Source organism: Dunckerocampus dactyliophorus, chromosome 10, assembly GCF_027744805.1.
Source record: "Dunckerocampus dactyliophorus isolate RoL2022-P2 chromosome 10, RoL_Ddac_1.1, whole genome shotgun sequence".
NCBI classification, from domain to species: Eukaryota; Metazoa; Chordata; class Actinopteri; order Syngnathiformes; family Syngnathidae; genus Dunckerocampus; species Dunckerocampus dactyliophorus.
The window spans coordinates 10,371,758-10,386,611 of NC_072828.1; the positions used below are offsets into that span (position 1 = coordinate 10,371,758).

Here is a 14,854-nt window from a genome sequence, read left to right on the forward strand (position 1 = left end):
AATTAGTTTTACACCAAAAATCACTACATACGCTCTACTGTTCACTGATATTACCATATCTAACTTACTGTGCGGCGTGATGGGGTAATAATTCTAAAAGTGCACTTCACTCACTTTGCTACAAGAAAGGTCACTTTATGATAATCCATAATGCCACTTACAGAGAACACACAACCCCTTTTTTTTTTTTTTATTTTTTTTTTTTTATAAAATTACAATTATTAAAATTTGCTGATCTAGTAAACTTTTACTCGGCTAAAATTATGCATAAAGCAAACGATAACCTTCTACCCAAAAACGTAAAACAACTCAATCAACAAGAGGGGACAAATATGATCTTGGGGTAAAAAATTAAACCAAAAACACTTGTATGCACAGAAAACACTAAAAACATTCAGCATTTCTGTAAGTGGAATCAAGTTGTGGAACGGATTGAGTAAGGAACTCAAACAATGCACTGAAATGAGTGATTTCAAGAAAAAATACAAGCAGTTGATGTTCACAAAATACAAGGAGACGTGAACTCCTGTCTACATACAATAAGAATTCATCTCATTGTGGGCAGTCTAAGGCACACCCGTGCACTAATCATGGTATCTAATCAGCATCTTGATATGGCACACCTCTGAGGTGGGATGGATTATCTCCGCAAAGGAGAAGTGCTCACTATCACAGATTTAGACAGATTTGTGAACAATATTTGAGAGAAATGGTGATATTGTGTATGTGGAAAACGTTTTAGATCTTTGAGTTCATCTCATAAAAAATGCGAGCAAAAACAAAAGTGTGGCGTTTATATTTTTGTTGAGTATCTAATTGTAAAACTATAAAAATGTCTTTTGTGTTAACATTTTTGGCTTTTTGGAACAGATTAATTAGATTTGCATTATTTCCTATGGGAAAAATGTATTCAGTTAGCTTCCGTTTTGGTTAGAGTCAGACCTTCTGGAAAGGAATAATGACACTAACCAAGGTTCCAAAAGGTGCAAAATGGAGCATACTCAGTTGGGATTAGCATTGCCGCTAACTCATGCCTGTCAATCTTTTATGTTTGTGTTTACAGGTTGAGCTGCTTTCCCATTTTGGGTCTGAGCACTTTTGTCCCCTCAGTCTTTTCAGGTAAGACTGCAGAAAAGGCTGGCACCATTGCTTATTGCGTTATGTAAAGGTGACTATAGGGGTGTTATTTCATGTCCAGAGGGCTCTAATAATGTTAAACATATTTAGAAGAACATGTTTTCTAAGCCGTAACTATGAAAACATTCCATTTATTAATATTGAATCGTACTTATCGCTGTTGAGTCTGGGACCTATTAACCTGGATAAATGAGGGACGATTGTACTTGTTTTCAATATCATCAACATCAATATCGTATTGGGACACCCGTAGGCAAGACGCTATTGCAATTTTTAAAAATTTTGCCAGTTCCATGTTCAAGATACTTCATACTGTTTCTCAGTCCAGACATATCCAATGTTAAAATGTAAAATACAATTATCAGTCATTTCCAGCCATAAGATGTACATTGAACATAAAAACAACAAAAACACAAAATGTGCTCCATCTCCTACATATGTGATCATTGCAGCGTATCCATGAAAGATTTCCTCACAAAGATTTCATCATCCCAGCGTGTTTTGCAACACCGACCCTTAACCTTTCTTCTGTGTCGGCAGCTTTGTGGGCGTAACTGAGCATGTGTGTTTTGTGTAGGGTGTTTGGAACCAGTATGGTGGAGGAATATGAGCAGATTGATTCCCAGTACCTTTCTGAAAGGCAGGAGTACTTGGATGAAGACTATGGTAAGATGGTCATCCCAGCTCATTAATGGCGATACAGCGAGCCTTTTTTGACAGTATGTATGGTCAAGGGGCAATACTAGAGCAAATCAGAGTTTAGAGTAGCAAGTGTATAGCAGTTCAGATATACTATCCAATTAAAACGAGTCAGCACTCAGCCATGGATGTCTAAGTAATTTGCAACACAAGTGAGTAGCAAGTTAATTGGTTTTTTTGCCTTCAGTCAAGCATGGTAGTGGTTGCATGATGGTCTGGGGCTGGAGTGGAAGAGGATTCCTGTGCAGCTCTGCTCTATTACATGGCCAAGAGGATTAAGGCAGTGCTAGATAACAATGGTGCTCAGACTAAATAGCCACGCCAAGGACACAGTTTGGACTGAGGTGTACTCACTTGTGTTGCTGGCGATTTTAGACACTGTGTTGTGATCTGCACGCTAACTACTCTAAAGCATACAATATATGCAAGTTGAATTTCTATAGTATGCAGCTAAAAATGAAATACCGACACTACTGTGTTTAACTCCTCAGACTATCCACCCGGCTACCAGCCATCAGAAGACAAGGCCTCGAAGAACCTGCTTGGCTCTGCGACAAGTACGTAAACACACAAATGAAAGCGGTGTCTTAATTTTAGGCTGAACGCTGCTCTTTGGGTTGTAGTCAGCAGGCTGGGGGTGGGGTGGGTTCCCACAAGCACACGTCAGCATTTTCACATGCTCCATTAGTCATGTTCTTGGGGCTCAGGGTTGAATGTTTCCACAGTGTTTTCACCTACAGTGGTGTGAAAAAGTGTGACCCCTTCCTAATTTTTTTATTTTTTTTTTTTTGCATGTTTGCTTCACTGAAATGTTTAAGCTCATCAAACAAATGTAAATATTAGTCAATGAAAACACAACTGTTTTTAAGTGAAAGTTTTTATTATTAAGGGAGAAAAAAATCCAAACCTACATGGCCCTGTGTGAAAAAGTGATTGCCCCCTAAACCTAATAACTGGTTGGGCCACCCTTAGCAGCAACAACTGCAATCAAGCGTTTGTGATAACTTGCAATGAGTCTCTTACAGTGCTGTGGAGGGATTTCGGCCCACTCATCTTTGCAGAATTGTTGTAATTCAGCCACATTGGAGGGTTTTTCAGCATGTACCGCCTTTTTAAGGTCATGCTACAGCATCTCAATAGGATTCAGGTCAGGACTTGGACTAGGCCACTCCAAAGTCTTCATTTTGTTTTTCCTTCAGCCATTCAGAGGTGAATTTGCTTGTGTGTTTTGGATCATTGTCCTGCTGCAGAACCCAAGTTGGTTTTAGCTTGAGGTCACCAACAGATGGCCGGACATTCTCCTTCAGGATCTTTTGGTAGACAGCAGAAATCATGGTTCCATTTATTACAGCAAGTCTTCCAGATCCTGTAGCAGCAAAACAGCCCCAGACCATCACACTACCACCACCGTATTTTTACTGTTGGTATAATGTTCTTTCTCTGAAGTGCGGTACATCTGGTGTACACCAGATGTAATGGGTGTGTCCCATTACATCTGGTGTAAAAGTAACACCTTCCAGAAAGTTCAACTTTTGCGCCGTCACACCAGACTATTTTCCCAAAGGTCTTGGAGGTCATTATTTCTGGCAAAATTGAGACGTACCATGTTCTTGTTGTCCAGCAGTGGTTTTCATCTTGGAACCCTACTATGCAGGCCGTTTTTGCCCATTGTCTTTCTTAAGATGGAGTCATGAACACTGACCTTAACTGAGGCTAGTGAGGCCTGCAGCTCTTTTAGATGTTGTTGTGGGGTTTTTTGTGTGGATGAGTCGTCACTGCGCTCTTGGGCTAATTTTGGTTGGCCGGCCACTCCTTGGAAGGTTCACCACACTCACTGTGGTTTGCTGGAGTCCTAAAGCTTTAGAAATGGCTTTATAACCTTTTCCACTGAATTAATTAACTCTATTAATCTCAGTCAAGTTATGTTTTAACAGGGGGGGCAATCACATTTTCACACGGTAAACAAAGTTTCATTTAAAAGCTGCATTTTGTGTTCAGTTCTGTGAAGTTGATCTGAAACATTTAAGTATGACAAAAAAAAAACAAAAACCTCAGGAAACACTTTTTCACACCACTATACTTGTCTTTGCTGATTCACTTGCGTTAGTGCAGTGGTTCTTAATTATTTTCTATCATGCCCCACTGAGGGACAGAAATGTTTTCGTGCCCCCCCCGATTTGAAATACTATTGAGAAACTGATATCTATTTATCTATCTGTACTGTACAGACTGAACTTGAAACTGAAACCAGCAAAATGCAAAAAAATTGAGAGCAGTGAAGCATACAAGCGTATTAAAGAGTTAAATTGTATGCTTAGTATGACAAATTCATACATGTTGGCAGGTCTGCACTGATATTCAAAGTCCTCCCTGCCTCTCACGCCCCCCCTGACAGTTCACCATGTCCCCCCAGGGGTGCCCGCCCCACTATTTGAGTAGAACTGAACTAAAAGTTACTGTTGCCAGTGTGTGGATCTCCCGATTGAGCACCAGTTCATGAAAAGCAGCGGAATATTTTGCGTCTGAAATAACGTGTGCGTGTTTTTGTATTTTTTTTTTTTTTTTTTTAGATGCTATCCTCAACATGGTCAACAACATTGCTGCTAATGTGCTGGGTGGTAAACCTGAGCTGCAGGAAGCAGGAGCAGAGGCAGGAGGTACGTACTTGCCCCTCATTGTGCTTCTTCTTCTTCTTTTACATCCTGACTTCCATCTTAAAAGTAAGTATACTGTAATAAAATGTAATATAGCCTTATACAAATGAGTGCTGGGGGGGGGGGAGGAAATGGTGCAATTATATTTGTACCATTTCCTTTTTGTTTCATGCATAGAAGCAGGTTTGGTGATACCTAGTCTAACGTTATTACATGGACGATGCCTGCCTTTTACGATCTGGTTGAAGGCTCGGACTTGTCCTCTTCTTGCCCCACACAAGATGACAAGCCATATTGAAGCATCAGTGACTTATTCCTGATTCAATCGGCCCACTGACTGTTGAGTCACCACATTGATGCATCACATCTAAGGGCTTGCATTGCTTGTCCATAGATGTATTGGCATATTGCTACACATGATGTATATTCACTTGATTTTGCTGCGCTTCCTTTTTTTTGTCTTTTGAAGCAGCTGCAGTCCTTCATTGTTGTCCTTGTTTGAATGAAATGAATAGTTCCAGGTTTAGTGCACATGCATACATTGGTGTCTACGTTTTGTTTCTTCATCAAATTTGCATGCCTGTCTTTACTCTGTAATAAAATAGTGGTGTGATGCCTGAATGTGTACGTAGTCATAAAATAAACTAAAAGATAGGTTATGCATACATGTATATTTATTTATGCCAAAGTTGTGTACAAACTTTCAGTTCCTTGTGCCTCTGTCCTCTTGTGCTCCTGGCTCTATGTTTACATCTCCGGGTGATATTGGTTGGAACTGGATCAGACCGGTTCTTAGTATCTCCTGACTTGCCCAAATAATGGGGCTTGTGAGCCAGGAACTGTGAGGAAAGGGGGTCTCTGTTCTCCACTCTGTTTCCTCTTCTTGCCTGTGTTCCCTGGAGCTACCACTCTGCCTCTTTTTGCAACATTATTTTTATTTTTAGTGTTGACTTTGTGTTTTCTGCTCCAATCCCAGGTAACGTGACAGCAGAGGTTACACCCACGCCAGCTGAAATCGCTCAAGAATCTTCTGTGTAAGGCCCCAAAACATTCAAAACTAACATTACGTATTTCTACTTTACGTTTCCACCATGCAGTGCCTTTTAAAAATACCACTTTTTTGTAAATACAGTGGCAGTAAAGTATCTGTTAACATGCATTAGCTTAGACTGTTGCTTAGCTCTGGAGGCTGCAGTGTTCTGCTCCAGTCTCCACTTTCCTTCAGCGCTCCATTTTCTTCATGCCCTCAGCCTCCATTTGGATAACACCTCTCCTTACCGTGGCAATTAGGTGAGGTAAATGTGCTGCTAAATCTGACTTGTCCTTCCTTTTCAGTCAAAAACCAGTAGAGCCAGAACACCCAACCACCCGCGACGACTCAAATTCCTCCAGGGATTCTTCAGCGTCGCCCTCCCTTGAATCCCAAACAGACAGACAGATTGTCACTCTTGTTGAAGAAGAGGAAGATGAAGAAGAGCCCAGACAGTCGACTGTCACCCTGATGGAGGAGGAGGGTGAGGATGAAGAGGAGAAGCAAGAGGAGGAGGCAGCAGGCAGGAACCAGTGGGAGAGCCACTTGTACTGTCCTTTTTTGTCCCTGTCCTCGCTGTCCTTGTCCTGCATGGCAACCCTGCCTGAGCTGCTCCACCGCTGGTGCTCTGCTGTGCTGGCCGAGGAACGACTTCGAAGACTTTATGCACAAACACACCCCCATATAAAAGGCCCCACCCTCACAGACTCACCTCCACAGGTATCCAAGCCTCCTTCCACACCCTCACAGGAGGTTCTTCCCTTCACTGAAACAGCTCCAGAGATGGCGGTGCCTCCCCCGAGCCAAAGCGAGGTCACCTCCACACTGGACGTTGACGCCCACACCTCTCAAGCGCACACTCCACAGCTCGACTTCCTCTTGGAGCCGAGCAGAACCTCCACCCTTGATCCTCAAAGCCTCTCTGACATCAACAGTTCCCTGATGCAGCCCACCCCCACCCACGAGTATGTGCTGCCCTCTCCCATCAAAGACGCAGCCCTGAATCCTGTCCCAACTCCCCCACTCCAGACCACCACTCTCCTAGAGATGAAGTTGAACAGCATCAACCCCACCTTCATCACAAACACAGACCAACAACTTGTAACCCAGAAGATGGCTTCTCCAGATGCTGCACTCCCCACGGCTAAGGAGCAACCTGTGCAAGCTCTTCCTACAGCCTCAAAGCCTGAAGACCTTGTCCACCCTCCCACAGAGCAACCGACAGCTCCACCACTGACAGACACTGATGCAGTTAAGTTGGGGGTGGAAAGCAGGGACCCACATAAAACTGATTCTCAGGAGGAAGAGGCGGCTCCCCTCCCTCACAGCGGAGACCCCCAGGACACAGCGGATGAGGACCTGCTAAGCACCACTGGGGCCGTGCTCCGCACTGCCACAGATTTTTACGCAGAGCTGCATAACAGCGGCGATTACAACAGCCTGGCTGGAAATGGGAACGTAGCAACGGTGCACGGCTCAAGCCAGAAGGAGAGCGTCTTCATGAGGCTCAACAACAGGATAAAAGCACTGGAGATGAACATGAGTCTGTCCAGCAGATATCTGGAGGAGCTCAGCCAGAGGTGGAACCACTAGACACAAACATTTTTATTAGCCTTGTTGATAACTAACAGTAAATGTCACCCCTGTGTTGCTTAGATACCGCAAACAGATGGAGGAGATGCAGAGGGCATTCAATAAGACCATCATCAAGCTGCAAAACACATCCCGCATTGCTGAGGAGCAGGTCCGTGTTCAAGGAGTCAGTGACAGGATGATTTGTTACATCATCTGATGTTGCTTTACTTCCTCTCTGGTACAGGACCAGAAGCAGCAGGACTCCATTCAGGGTCTGCAGAGTCAGCTCGAGAACGTCACCAAACTGATGCTCAATCTCACTCTTACCGTCAGCCAGCTTCAGAAAGAGGTGACGCCGTTGTTTGACTTGCACACTCCATATGATTTCTTACTACTGTCGTCCCTCGTTTATCGCGGTTAATTGGTTCCAGACCCAGCCGTGATAAGTGAATTTCTGTTTTTAACACGGTTTTTAGCATTATTAGAGCCTTGTAGACATGAAGTAACACCCCGCTAGTCACCTTTACACTCCTATTATTGTCTTTACACCACATTGCGCAACTCTAATCGTCAGGTTACGGAATCACTGCACGAGATGTAAATAATACTAGGAAATAAGACATAATCTAGACACACAATGTTTGTATTCAGAGAGTTCCTTGTTTTGTTTTTTTTTTTTTTTTTTAATACTTCCAGTATGGTGGCTATTGTCTCATCAGTGTAATATAATGTATCATTATTGACACCTGGTGACCAGTGTAGAATACTACATACTACAGTGTGTCTTTCAAAGCATTTTCCGAATGCTTTATATTATTTAGTCATTTTTTTGGCTTAAAATGCTTAATTTAGCACTAAAATATGTCAATTTTGCATTTTTAAAAGCATGCACATTTTTTGACTAATTGCCCATAGTTAACCATGAATTAAAATGATTTCATAATATATTTATTCATATATTTTGAAAGACTGTGATAGAATAAACTGCGAAAATGGAACCGTGATGTGATGAGGGATGACTGTCCAGTATTTGTGTGACTCCTTTGCCAAGCAATCAATGCAACATGTGTTATGTTTAGACTGTCCTTGTACAGTCAAACCCGCTTATGTCCACAACCAGACTATGTCAACCAAATCAAGTCGTGGTCCACAGTGTTGTTTTTATTGCTGAAAAGTGCCCGCACAAGTTGACGTCGGCATACATGCTTGGTCACTTTTTATCGGCGTCGAGTTTGAGACTCAAATGGGTCATTTGAGTCTCCCCTTGTAGCTCCACATCCACCGCTGCGTTTCCTCAAACTATGGTGTGGGCCGAGGCTCAAAACAGGATGTGCGCACGTTAATCGCGCGTCCAAAAAATACTGTCATGAAAGGAAAATTCCTAATGCATTTAACTTTGACAGCTCGAGTATTTTCAGTTATGGTGACAACCGCTTATGCCAACATGAGTCAGCCAATCCAAGGGCCGTCAACTTAAATGGATTCCCATTGTATTTGTTTGTTGTTTGTCAACATTTGAAACAATTTTCCCTCTGCAGGTATCTGACCGCCAGAGCTACCTTGTGGTCTCTCTGGTTCTGTGCGTGTTTCTGGGCCTCCTCATGTGCCTGCAGTGCTGCCGAAGCTCCTGTGCCGCCCCAAAAGCCGACACAGCTGCTCTTCCCAAGAGCAACAACTACCCCAGCCCCAAGAGGTGTGTGTCCCCTCCAGGCATTGGTGCGGAAGAACTGACATTTTTCATGATAATATAAAATAATACAAATACTGTAAATGGTGTAATTATAGCCGGAGCAGCAACAGAACCAATGTTGTAATAGCAGTCAGGAGCAAACTGCTTAGCAAGTATTAATAAGCTGATGAGTTCATTGTTAGGAAAGGTACGACAAATGCAACAGCTGACTACAATAGCAGGACCACAATTTTAAAGCACACGCAGAGGTAGATAATGCCGCTGGATGCGGACCACTCCTAATACAGCACAGTGGAAAGGATTCATGACGAAAACAGAGTTTCCAAAGATCAGACGAAAACCAAATAAATTTTCCCCATAAGAAATGATGTTAATGATGATGATCCATTCCAGACACTCAAAAGCATTAACACAAAACAGATTTTATAAAATAATTATAGTTTCTCATGCAGAAAACAATGCAAAATACATACCAAATAAGATAACATTTGTCATAAGTAAAATACAAATACAGTCAAACCTGTCTTAGCCTGTCTCAGCCACTGAAAAATCCCCTGCAGCAAATTTACATGTTATAGACCCTGTGTATAGCAGTCACCTGTCTAATGCAGCCAGCGTCCACCCATTTTGTCTCCCTTGGTCAATATCTGACTGCATATAGCGGCCAAATTACCAACTCAAGTAGAAGCTTCATGCATGAAAAAGTTTTGTTTTTCAATCAATGAAGCCGTCGTGTGTAGACTTTAATTACTGAGTCCTAGCTCAGTCACAATCATTCACAAGATCCACACAAACTGTCAGTTGTTCCACATAAAAAAGCCGTCTTCTTTTGAGCTTGCTATTTCCTGGTCAAACATGTAACTTTAAGAGCATTTGCACCAAAACATTACCGCAAATTAGGCTGGGAACAGGACGTGCTCCCAGCGACGCTACAATAAAAAAAAAAACACAAACATACGCTAGCATGCATGCGGCAGCGGGAGCAAAACTGAGTTCGGTTGTACTTAATTGAAGTATTTTAGAATGTACTCACGTTGTTTTTCATCAATCCTCATCCACAAATCCATCAAAGTCCTCATCTTCTGTATTCGACACAAACAAAGCCGTCTTCTTTTCCGTTTGCTACTAGTCTGTTAACTTTTCAGTGTTATTCAGCTCTGAAGCAAAGAAGGAAACTTCTCCTGTTTCTTCTGCCAACTTTATTTATTGAACGCGGCCACCAGACAGCAGCTCAGAACACACACACATCTCTAAGCATCGTTTCTCCTTCCTGCTTGCCCACAAGGCAAAGGTTAAACAAGCCCCACTACATAGCTGTCCAGCCAATGCCTGTAACAAGTGACACCGTTTATTTCCTGGTGTGCACTGGTCAATACTGTAATGCCGCTTGTCGTGGGGAAGGAGAGACTCACGTCGCCGATGCACTTTAATGGCTTTATTAACAGCGGAGAACACTGCAGGACTTTACATCCACGCCAACATAAACACACTTCCCAACTCTCTCGAAACTCACTGCTAGCACTGAGCTTAGCTCTCCTGCTCGGGACGCCCACCGTCACTTCCCGTCACTTCCTGATGAACTAAAGCTGTAATGACACTCTGCCATATAAAAAGTAAAATATTAAAAACAAGCGTAAGACATTACTAGCACACCTTTGTTCTCTGGTTTGTGGATATATTCTATCAGTTATTATTAAGCCTCTAGCTTCCTTTTAGTAAGTAAAAACCTTGGCTATGATTGCACTACATTGTCATGTAGACCTACAAAGTACACTTGGAAGAACAAGAGGTGAATAAATGTATTGCAACTGATGTGAAACTGATGAGGGGTAGGCTTAAATAAGCTTTGCTTCTTCCTACTCCTTTTTCGACATGCAAAATTGTGAATTGTACTACGTGATGTGCTACTGTTTGACTCATATGCATATTCAGGATGAATTAAAACCATGAACCATGATAATAACAAGCCTAGTAGTGCTGTACAACTTTTATCCGCAGTCCGCAGTGCCCTCTACTGGTCAACATTATTATTATTATTTTTTTCCCTTTTTTTTCCTCTACTGGTCAACATTCAAACTGGACGCCAACCTGTCTATAGAGGCCACCTGTCTATAGCGGCCACTTTTGCAGACTCCCTCTAGTGGCCGCTATAGACAAGTTTGACTGTACAAGCCATTAAGAAGACTCATTGAATGATGTTGATGAAATGTAGTATTCTACACTGGTCTCTAGGTGTCAGTAATGTTACTGTAATGTTTGTTGAGAAACAAGGATCAGACTTGATCAAAATAACCCAATATTAATGTATTTTGTAATTTCATATATACTGTGTTTTACAGTAAATCCTATTAAATAATGACATTTAATGGTGTATGATGCTATACATGTGAACATGTTAACAACATGAATCAGCACTTGATATCATGAAATGTAGCCTTTTTTCAACCTATTAAACAATGACATTTACAATGGCACTATGACATCAGAGCACCGATAAATTACCTACCTTTTATGTTTTTTTTATTCTTTCTTATTAGCAAAAATGTGTCTACACCTCTGGCGCTTAGTAACATGATATCATTTTGCCGTCAGATGCTTCTCCTCCTATGACGACATGAGCCTCAAGCGCAGGGTGACCTGTCCTCTCGTTCGCTCCACGTCCTTCCACCTGTCCTCTACAGAAGGTAAGGCCACATCCACTCTCCCTCCCACATTAAATGTTCCATAAACAATCAGTGTGCTCTAATGGTAATCAGTTTACATGGGAAACACTGTCAATTTTTGCAGTTTTTTGCTTCTTAACTTCACCATCTCGCACCTCCTGTGTCTTGAAGACACTCTTACAGGCTGTTGTCCTGCTGTTGCTTTTTGCCCTGCTGTTTATTACACTGTGTGTGCGTGCGCATGTGTGTCCTTGAGGTGGAAAGCTGTCAGTGCCAGCTTGTGTCCACATGCGGGGTTAAGAATAGAGCTTGTTTTGATCTGCTGATTTGTTACTTATTGTTTTCCTGTTATTAACCACCCCCCACCCCTCTCATTCCAGTAGGTCCAGATGACTTATACATTGTAGAACCTCTAAGGTTTTCTCCTGAGAAAAAGGTACAGTAATACTACCACTTGGTTGTGTTTGTGTGTGATGTGAGGGCTTGGTCAGCCTCTGATTACTTGTGGAGAAGAAATTAGTGTCATCTTCTACACTGAATTCAGCATTTCAGGAATGGATAGTAACATATTAGCAAATAGTAACATAATGATAGTACAAGTGAATTCCTGCAAAGTAGGATTCAGTATTAATACATTGAATATTTCCCTAGTTAGAGCATAGAAAGCCTGATTTTGATGTTCTAAATACGATTTTTACTATTATTAGAGCCCTGTAGACATAAAATACCAGGCAGGGACATACTGTAAGAGACAGCTGCCGCTTTAAACATGTTGTGCTACTGAGCTAACTAGTTAGCCTCAAATTTATTTATTTTAAACTTAAAAGGGTTTCAAACGAGTGAGGAAGAAGGACAAACTAAGAAGCCAAAAAGTACCACTTCCACACGACATGGGAGGAGAACTTTTTCATTATGTAATGGTGGACATGCCATGGCTGACTACATGTAGTATTAAGTAACCTAATATCTTTTCCCATCAATTTAACATTACTGGCACTGAGTGAGCAGAATAATACATATAGCTTGTCTTTCAATATTTTTCCTGGTTTTGTTCCTGGCTTGTTAAATAAGCAACGAACATAACAAAGTCTGTCATTATTTGTGAGAGTAAACACAGAAGATGCTCTCCATGCTGTTATTGTTGACGGAGGTAGCATTAGTTGCTAAGGGCTCTGTGAAATCAGAGCGTTCAAGAAAGAAGTTCTGGTAATGCTTAAAATGACCAAGAAAACGTAAAAATACTGTAAGTATTACATGTTATAGGTTTCCTTTTAAATGTTGCGTCTTCCTCTCCTGCAGAAGAAACGCTGCAAAGCAAAATCTTTGGACAAAGTGGAAACTCTGAAGGCGTCCGACCCGACAGCTCCCCCCACTAACGGTGAAATCAAATGCAACGGGTTCCACTCATGCCTTCCACTCCCTACCCTTCTTCCTCCTCCACCGCCACCACCACTGCCTCCTCCTCCTCCTCCTCCGCCTCCTCCTCCTCCTCTGGTGGAAACGCCATCATTGCCCCCCCGCCCCTTTAAGGAGCTCCCCTCAGAGACCAATAGCTGCAGCTCCTCCACCCACTCCGAAGAGTCCTTCACCAGCCGCCTCCCACCTCCCTCGCCCGTCTTCTCCTTGGCGGGCCTGTGCAATGGCCACGAGCTTCCCTTTGGGCCGCCGCCGCCCTCCAAGTCCCGCCAGGAAAGGCGCTTGAGCAAAAGGCGGAAGTCGCGGCAGACGGACCTGCCCTTCCCACCGATGCCGGAGGAGCAAGTGCCGTCGCTGCCCAGCCTGCAGCAGCTGATGAAGGGAAGCAAGCAGATTAGTGTGGGGACCATTAGGGTGACTGCTGTCAGCGGACACGTCTGAGCACCCACTCACGTCAGCTACACAAAAACACTACTTTAACATGGTAGCAGGCAGCGTTGCATACACAACATTCATCCCAAAGAACCACATTTCCCATGAGCACCCAGGACACTGTGTCTTGTCCGCATCCACTCCCTTTCAAAGACCTTTTAATGCTTACGTGCCTTTATGACCATTGAACTTTTTTTAATGTTTGTGTGGTCAAGGTGTGTTATTTGTTGTAGATGAGCACATAACGTAGTTCCTCCTACAAGAGCATCCACAAAGTATTCACACATGTGGGAGGCGCATTACAATCTGTTGTTTTTTTTTTTTCTTCTCATTCTTCCTCCTATCACTTTGATGACTCTGGGGACCAGTTTTTTTGTATCTCCATCTCTGTCAGTCTACTCCTGAGCAGCCGAATGAAGAAAAAACAGCTAATGTTTCATTTTAAACGTTTTAATTAACTACTACAGCAGCAGCGTTTGAGATCATCTTCACTCGCATCTTTATTGAGGCACCGCATGCACAGATATGCAAGATCCGTTTTATTTATCTATTTATTTCTGTAGAATTTTTTTTTTTTTTTTTTAGTTAGGCACTGGCTGGCCAGTCTCCGCCTCCTGCAGTTTCTGGGTCATAGAACTTACAGGAAAGCATTCACTTACTGGTACTGACGCACAGTGTATAACGGATGGCTAAGTATGGGAGCGGTCACATTACCCAACGAGATGGATCGTTAGGATCTTCATGCTGCTGCTGCTGCTTTCTGATTGGTGGAAAAGGAGCTTAAGGTAATGCTTCTCCCTTTATCTCAGCTTCTTTTTTGGTGTTTGTTGCATTGTCAGCAGTAGTGTCCATTTGCATAGTCTGACAAGGCTTATCTTTTTTTGTGTATTTTGTTTTTTAAACATATGTATTTTCTGATAGGCTGGGTGTTTATTCTGACAGAGACTTGGAACCATACACGCCCTCCCTCACTACTCCATCACAGGGTCTACTTTATCTTCTTTACATCCACCGAGGTCCTCTCTGACCAACTTTGCACGATTTTTCCCCCTACTGTGAAGAAGGATCTTTAGCGTGTCTCCCATCGTTCTGTGTGTTCCCTCACATGTGTTTTGTTCATTGTTCAAAAAGGGAACACGGCAAAGATGGTGGTTTGGAAACACTATAAATATGGATTGTGTGTGTTCCCCAAGTGTTTTTCAATCTTTGACATGTTTGTATGTGTGTTCATATTAGGAGATTATTTTTTCATTTTTACCCTCATAAAACGTCATGTCCAATATCTGTTAACTAATCCAGTTAACAGAGGTCACTCTCGCCCTGTAGGGATCCTACAAGCTCTCATTAAATGACTCCTCATGCCTTTTTTTATTATTTTTTTCTACCTTTTTAAACAAAGTGCTATATTTTCTTTCTTTCTCTCTCCCCTTTTCTTTCTGTGATTCTCTGAATGGCTGCACAGTATTTTGTTTGTTTTTAGCAGGAATGTGTTACTACAACAATGTAGGGCCATCTAGAAACTGTGAATTTTTAAATAAAACTTTTGTTGTCTTTCACG

At 42.3% G+C, this 14,854-nt stretch overlaps 1 protein-coding gene across 3 annotated transcripts in view; it reads left to right on the top strand.

Moving 5' to 3' along the window:
* The window catches only part of suco (SUN domain containing ossification factor), a 50,130-nt gene extending 35,278 nt beyond the window's left edge, over nt 1-14,852 (top strand). For all 3 annotated transcript variants that reach the window (XM_054789449.1, XM_054789450.1, XM_054789452.1), the window contains 12 exons: nt 1,064-1,119; nt 1,715-1,803; nt 2,328-2,393; nt 4,407-4,493; nt 5,467-5,524; nt 5,826-7,100; nt 7,177-7,264; nt 7,340-7,444; nt 8,634-8,788; nt 11,378-11,469; nt 11,829-11,884; nt 12,748-14,852. In XM_054789449.1, coding sequence (XP_054645424.1) covers nt 1,064-1,119; nt 1,715-1,803; nt 2,328-2,393; nt 4,407-4,493; nt 5,467-5,524; nt 5,826-7,100; nt 7,177-7,264; nt 7,340-7,444; nt 8,634-8,788; nt 11,378-11,469; nt 11,829-11,884; nt 12,748-13,305 — 2,685 coding nt within the window. In that variant the 3' untranslated portion in view covers nt 13,306-14,852. The remainder of the gene's footprint in view (nt 1-1,063; nt 1,120-1,714; nt 1,804-2,327; nt 2,394-4,406; nt 4,494-5,466; nt 5,525-5,825; nt 7,101-7,176; nt 7,265-7,339; nt 7,445-8,633; nt 8,789-11,377; nt 11,470-11,828; nt 11,885-12,747) is intronic.
* The last annotated feature ends 2 nt before the right edge of the window (nt 14,853-14,854 follow it).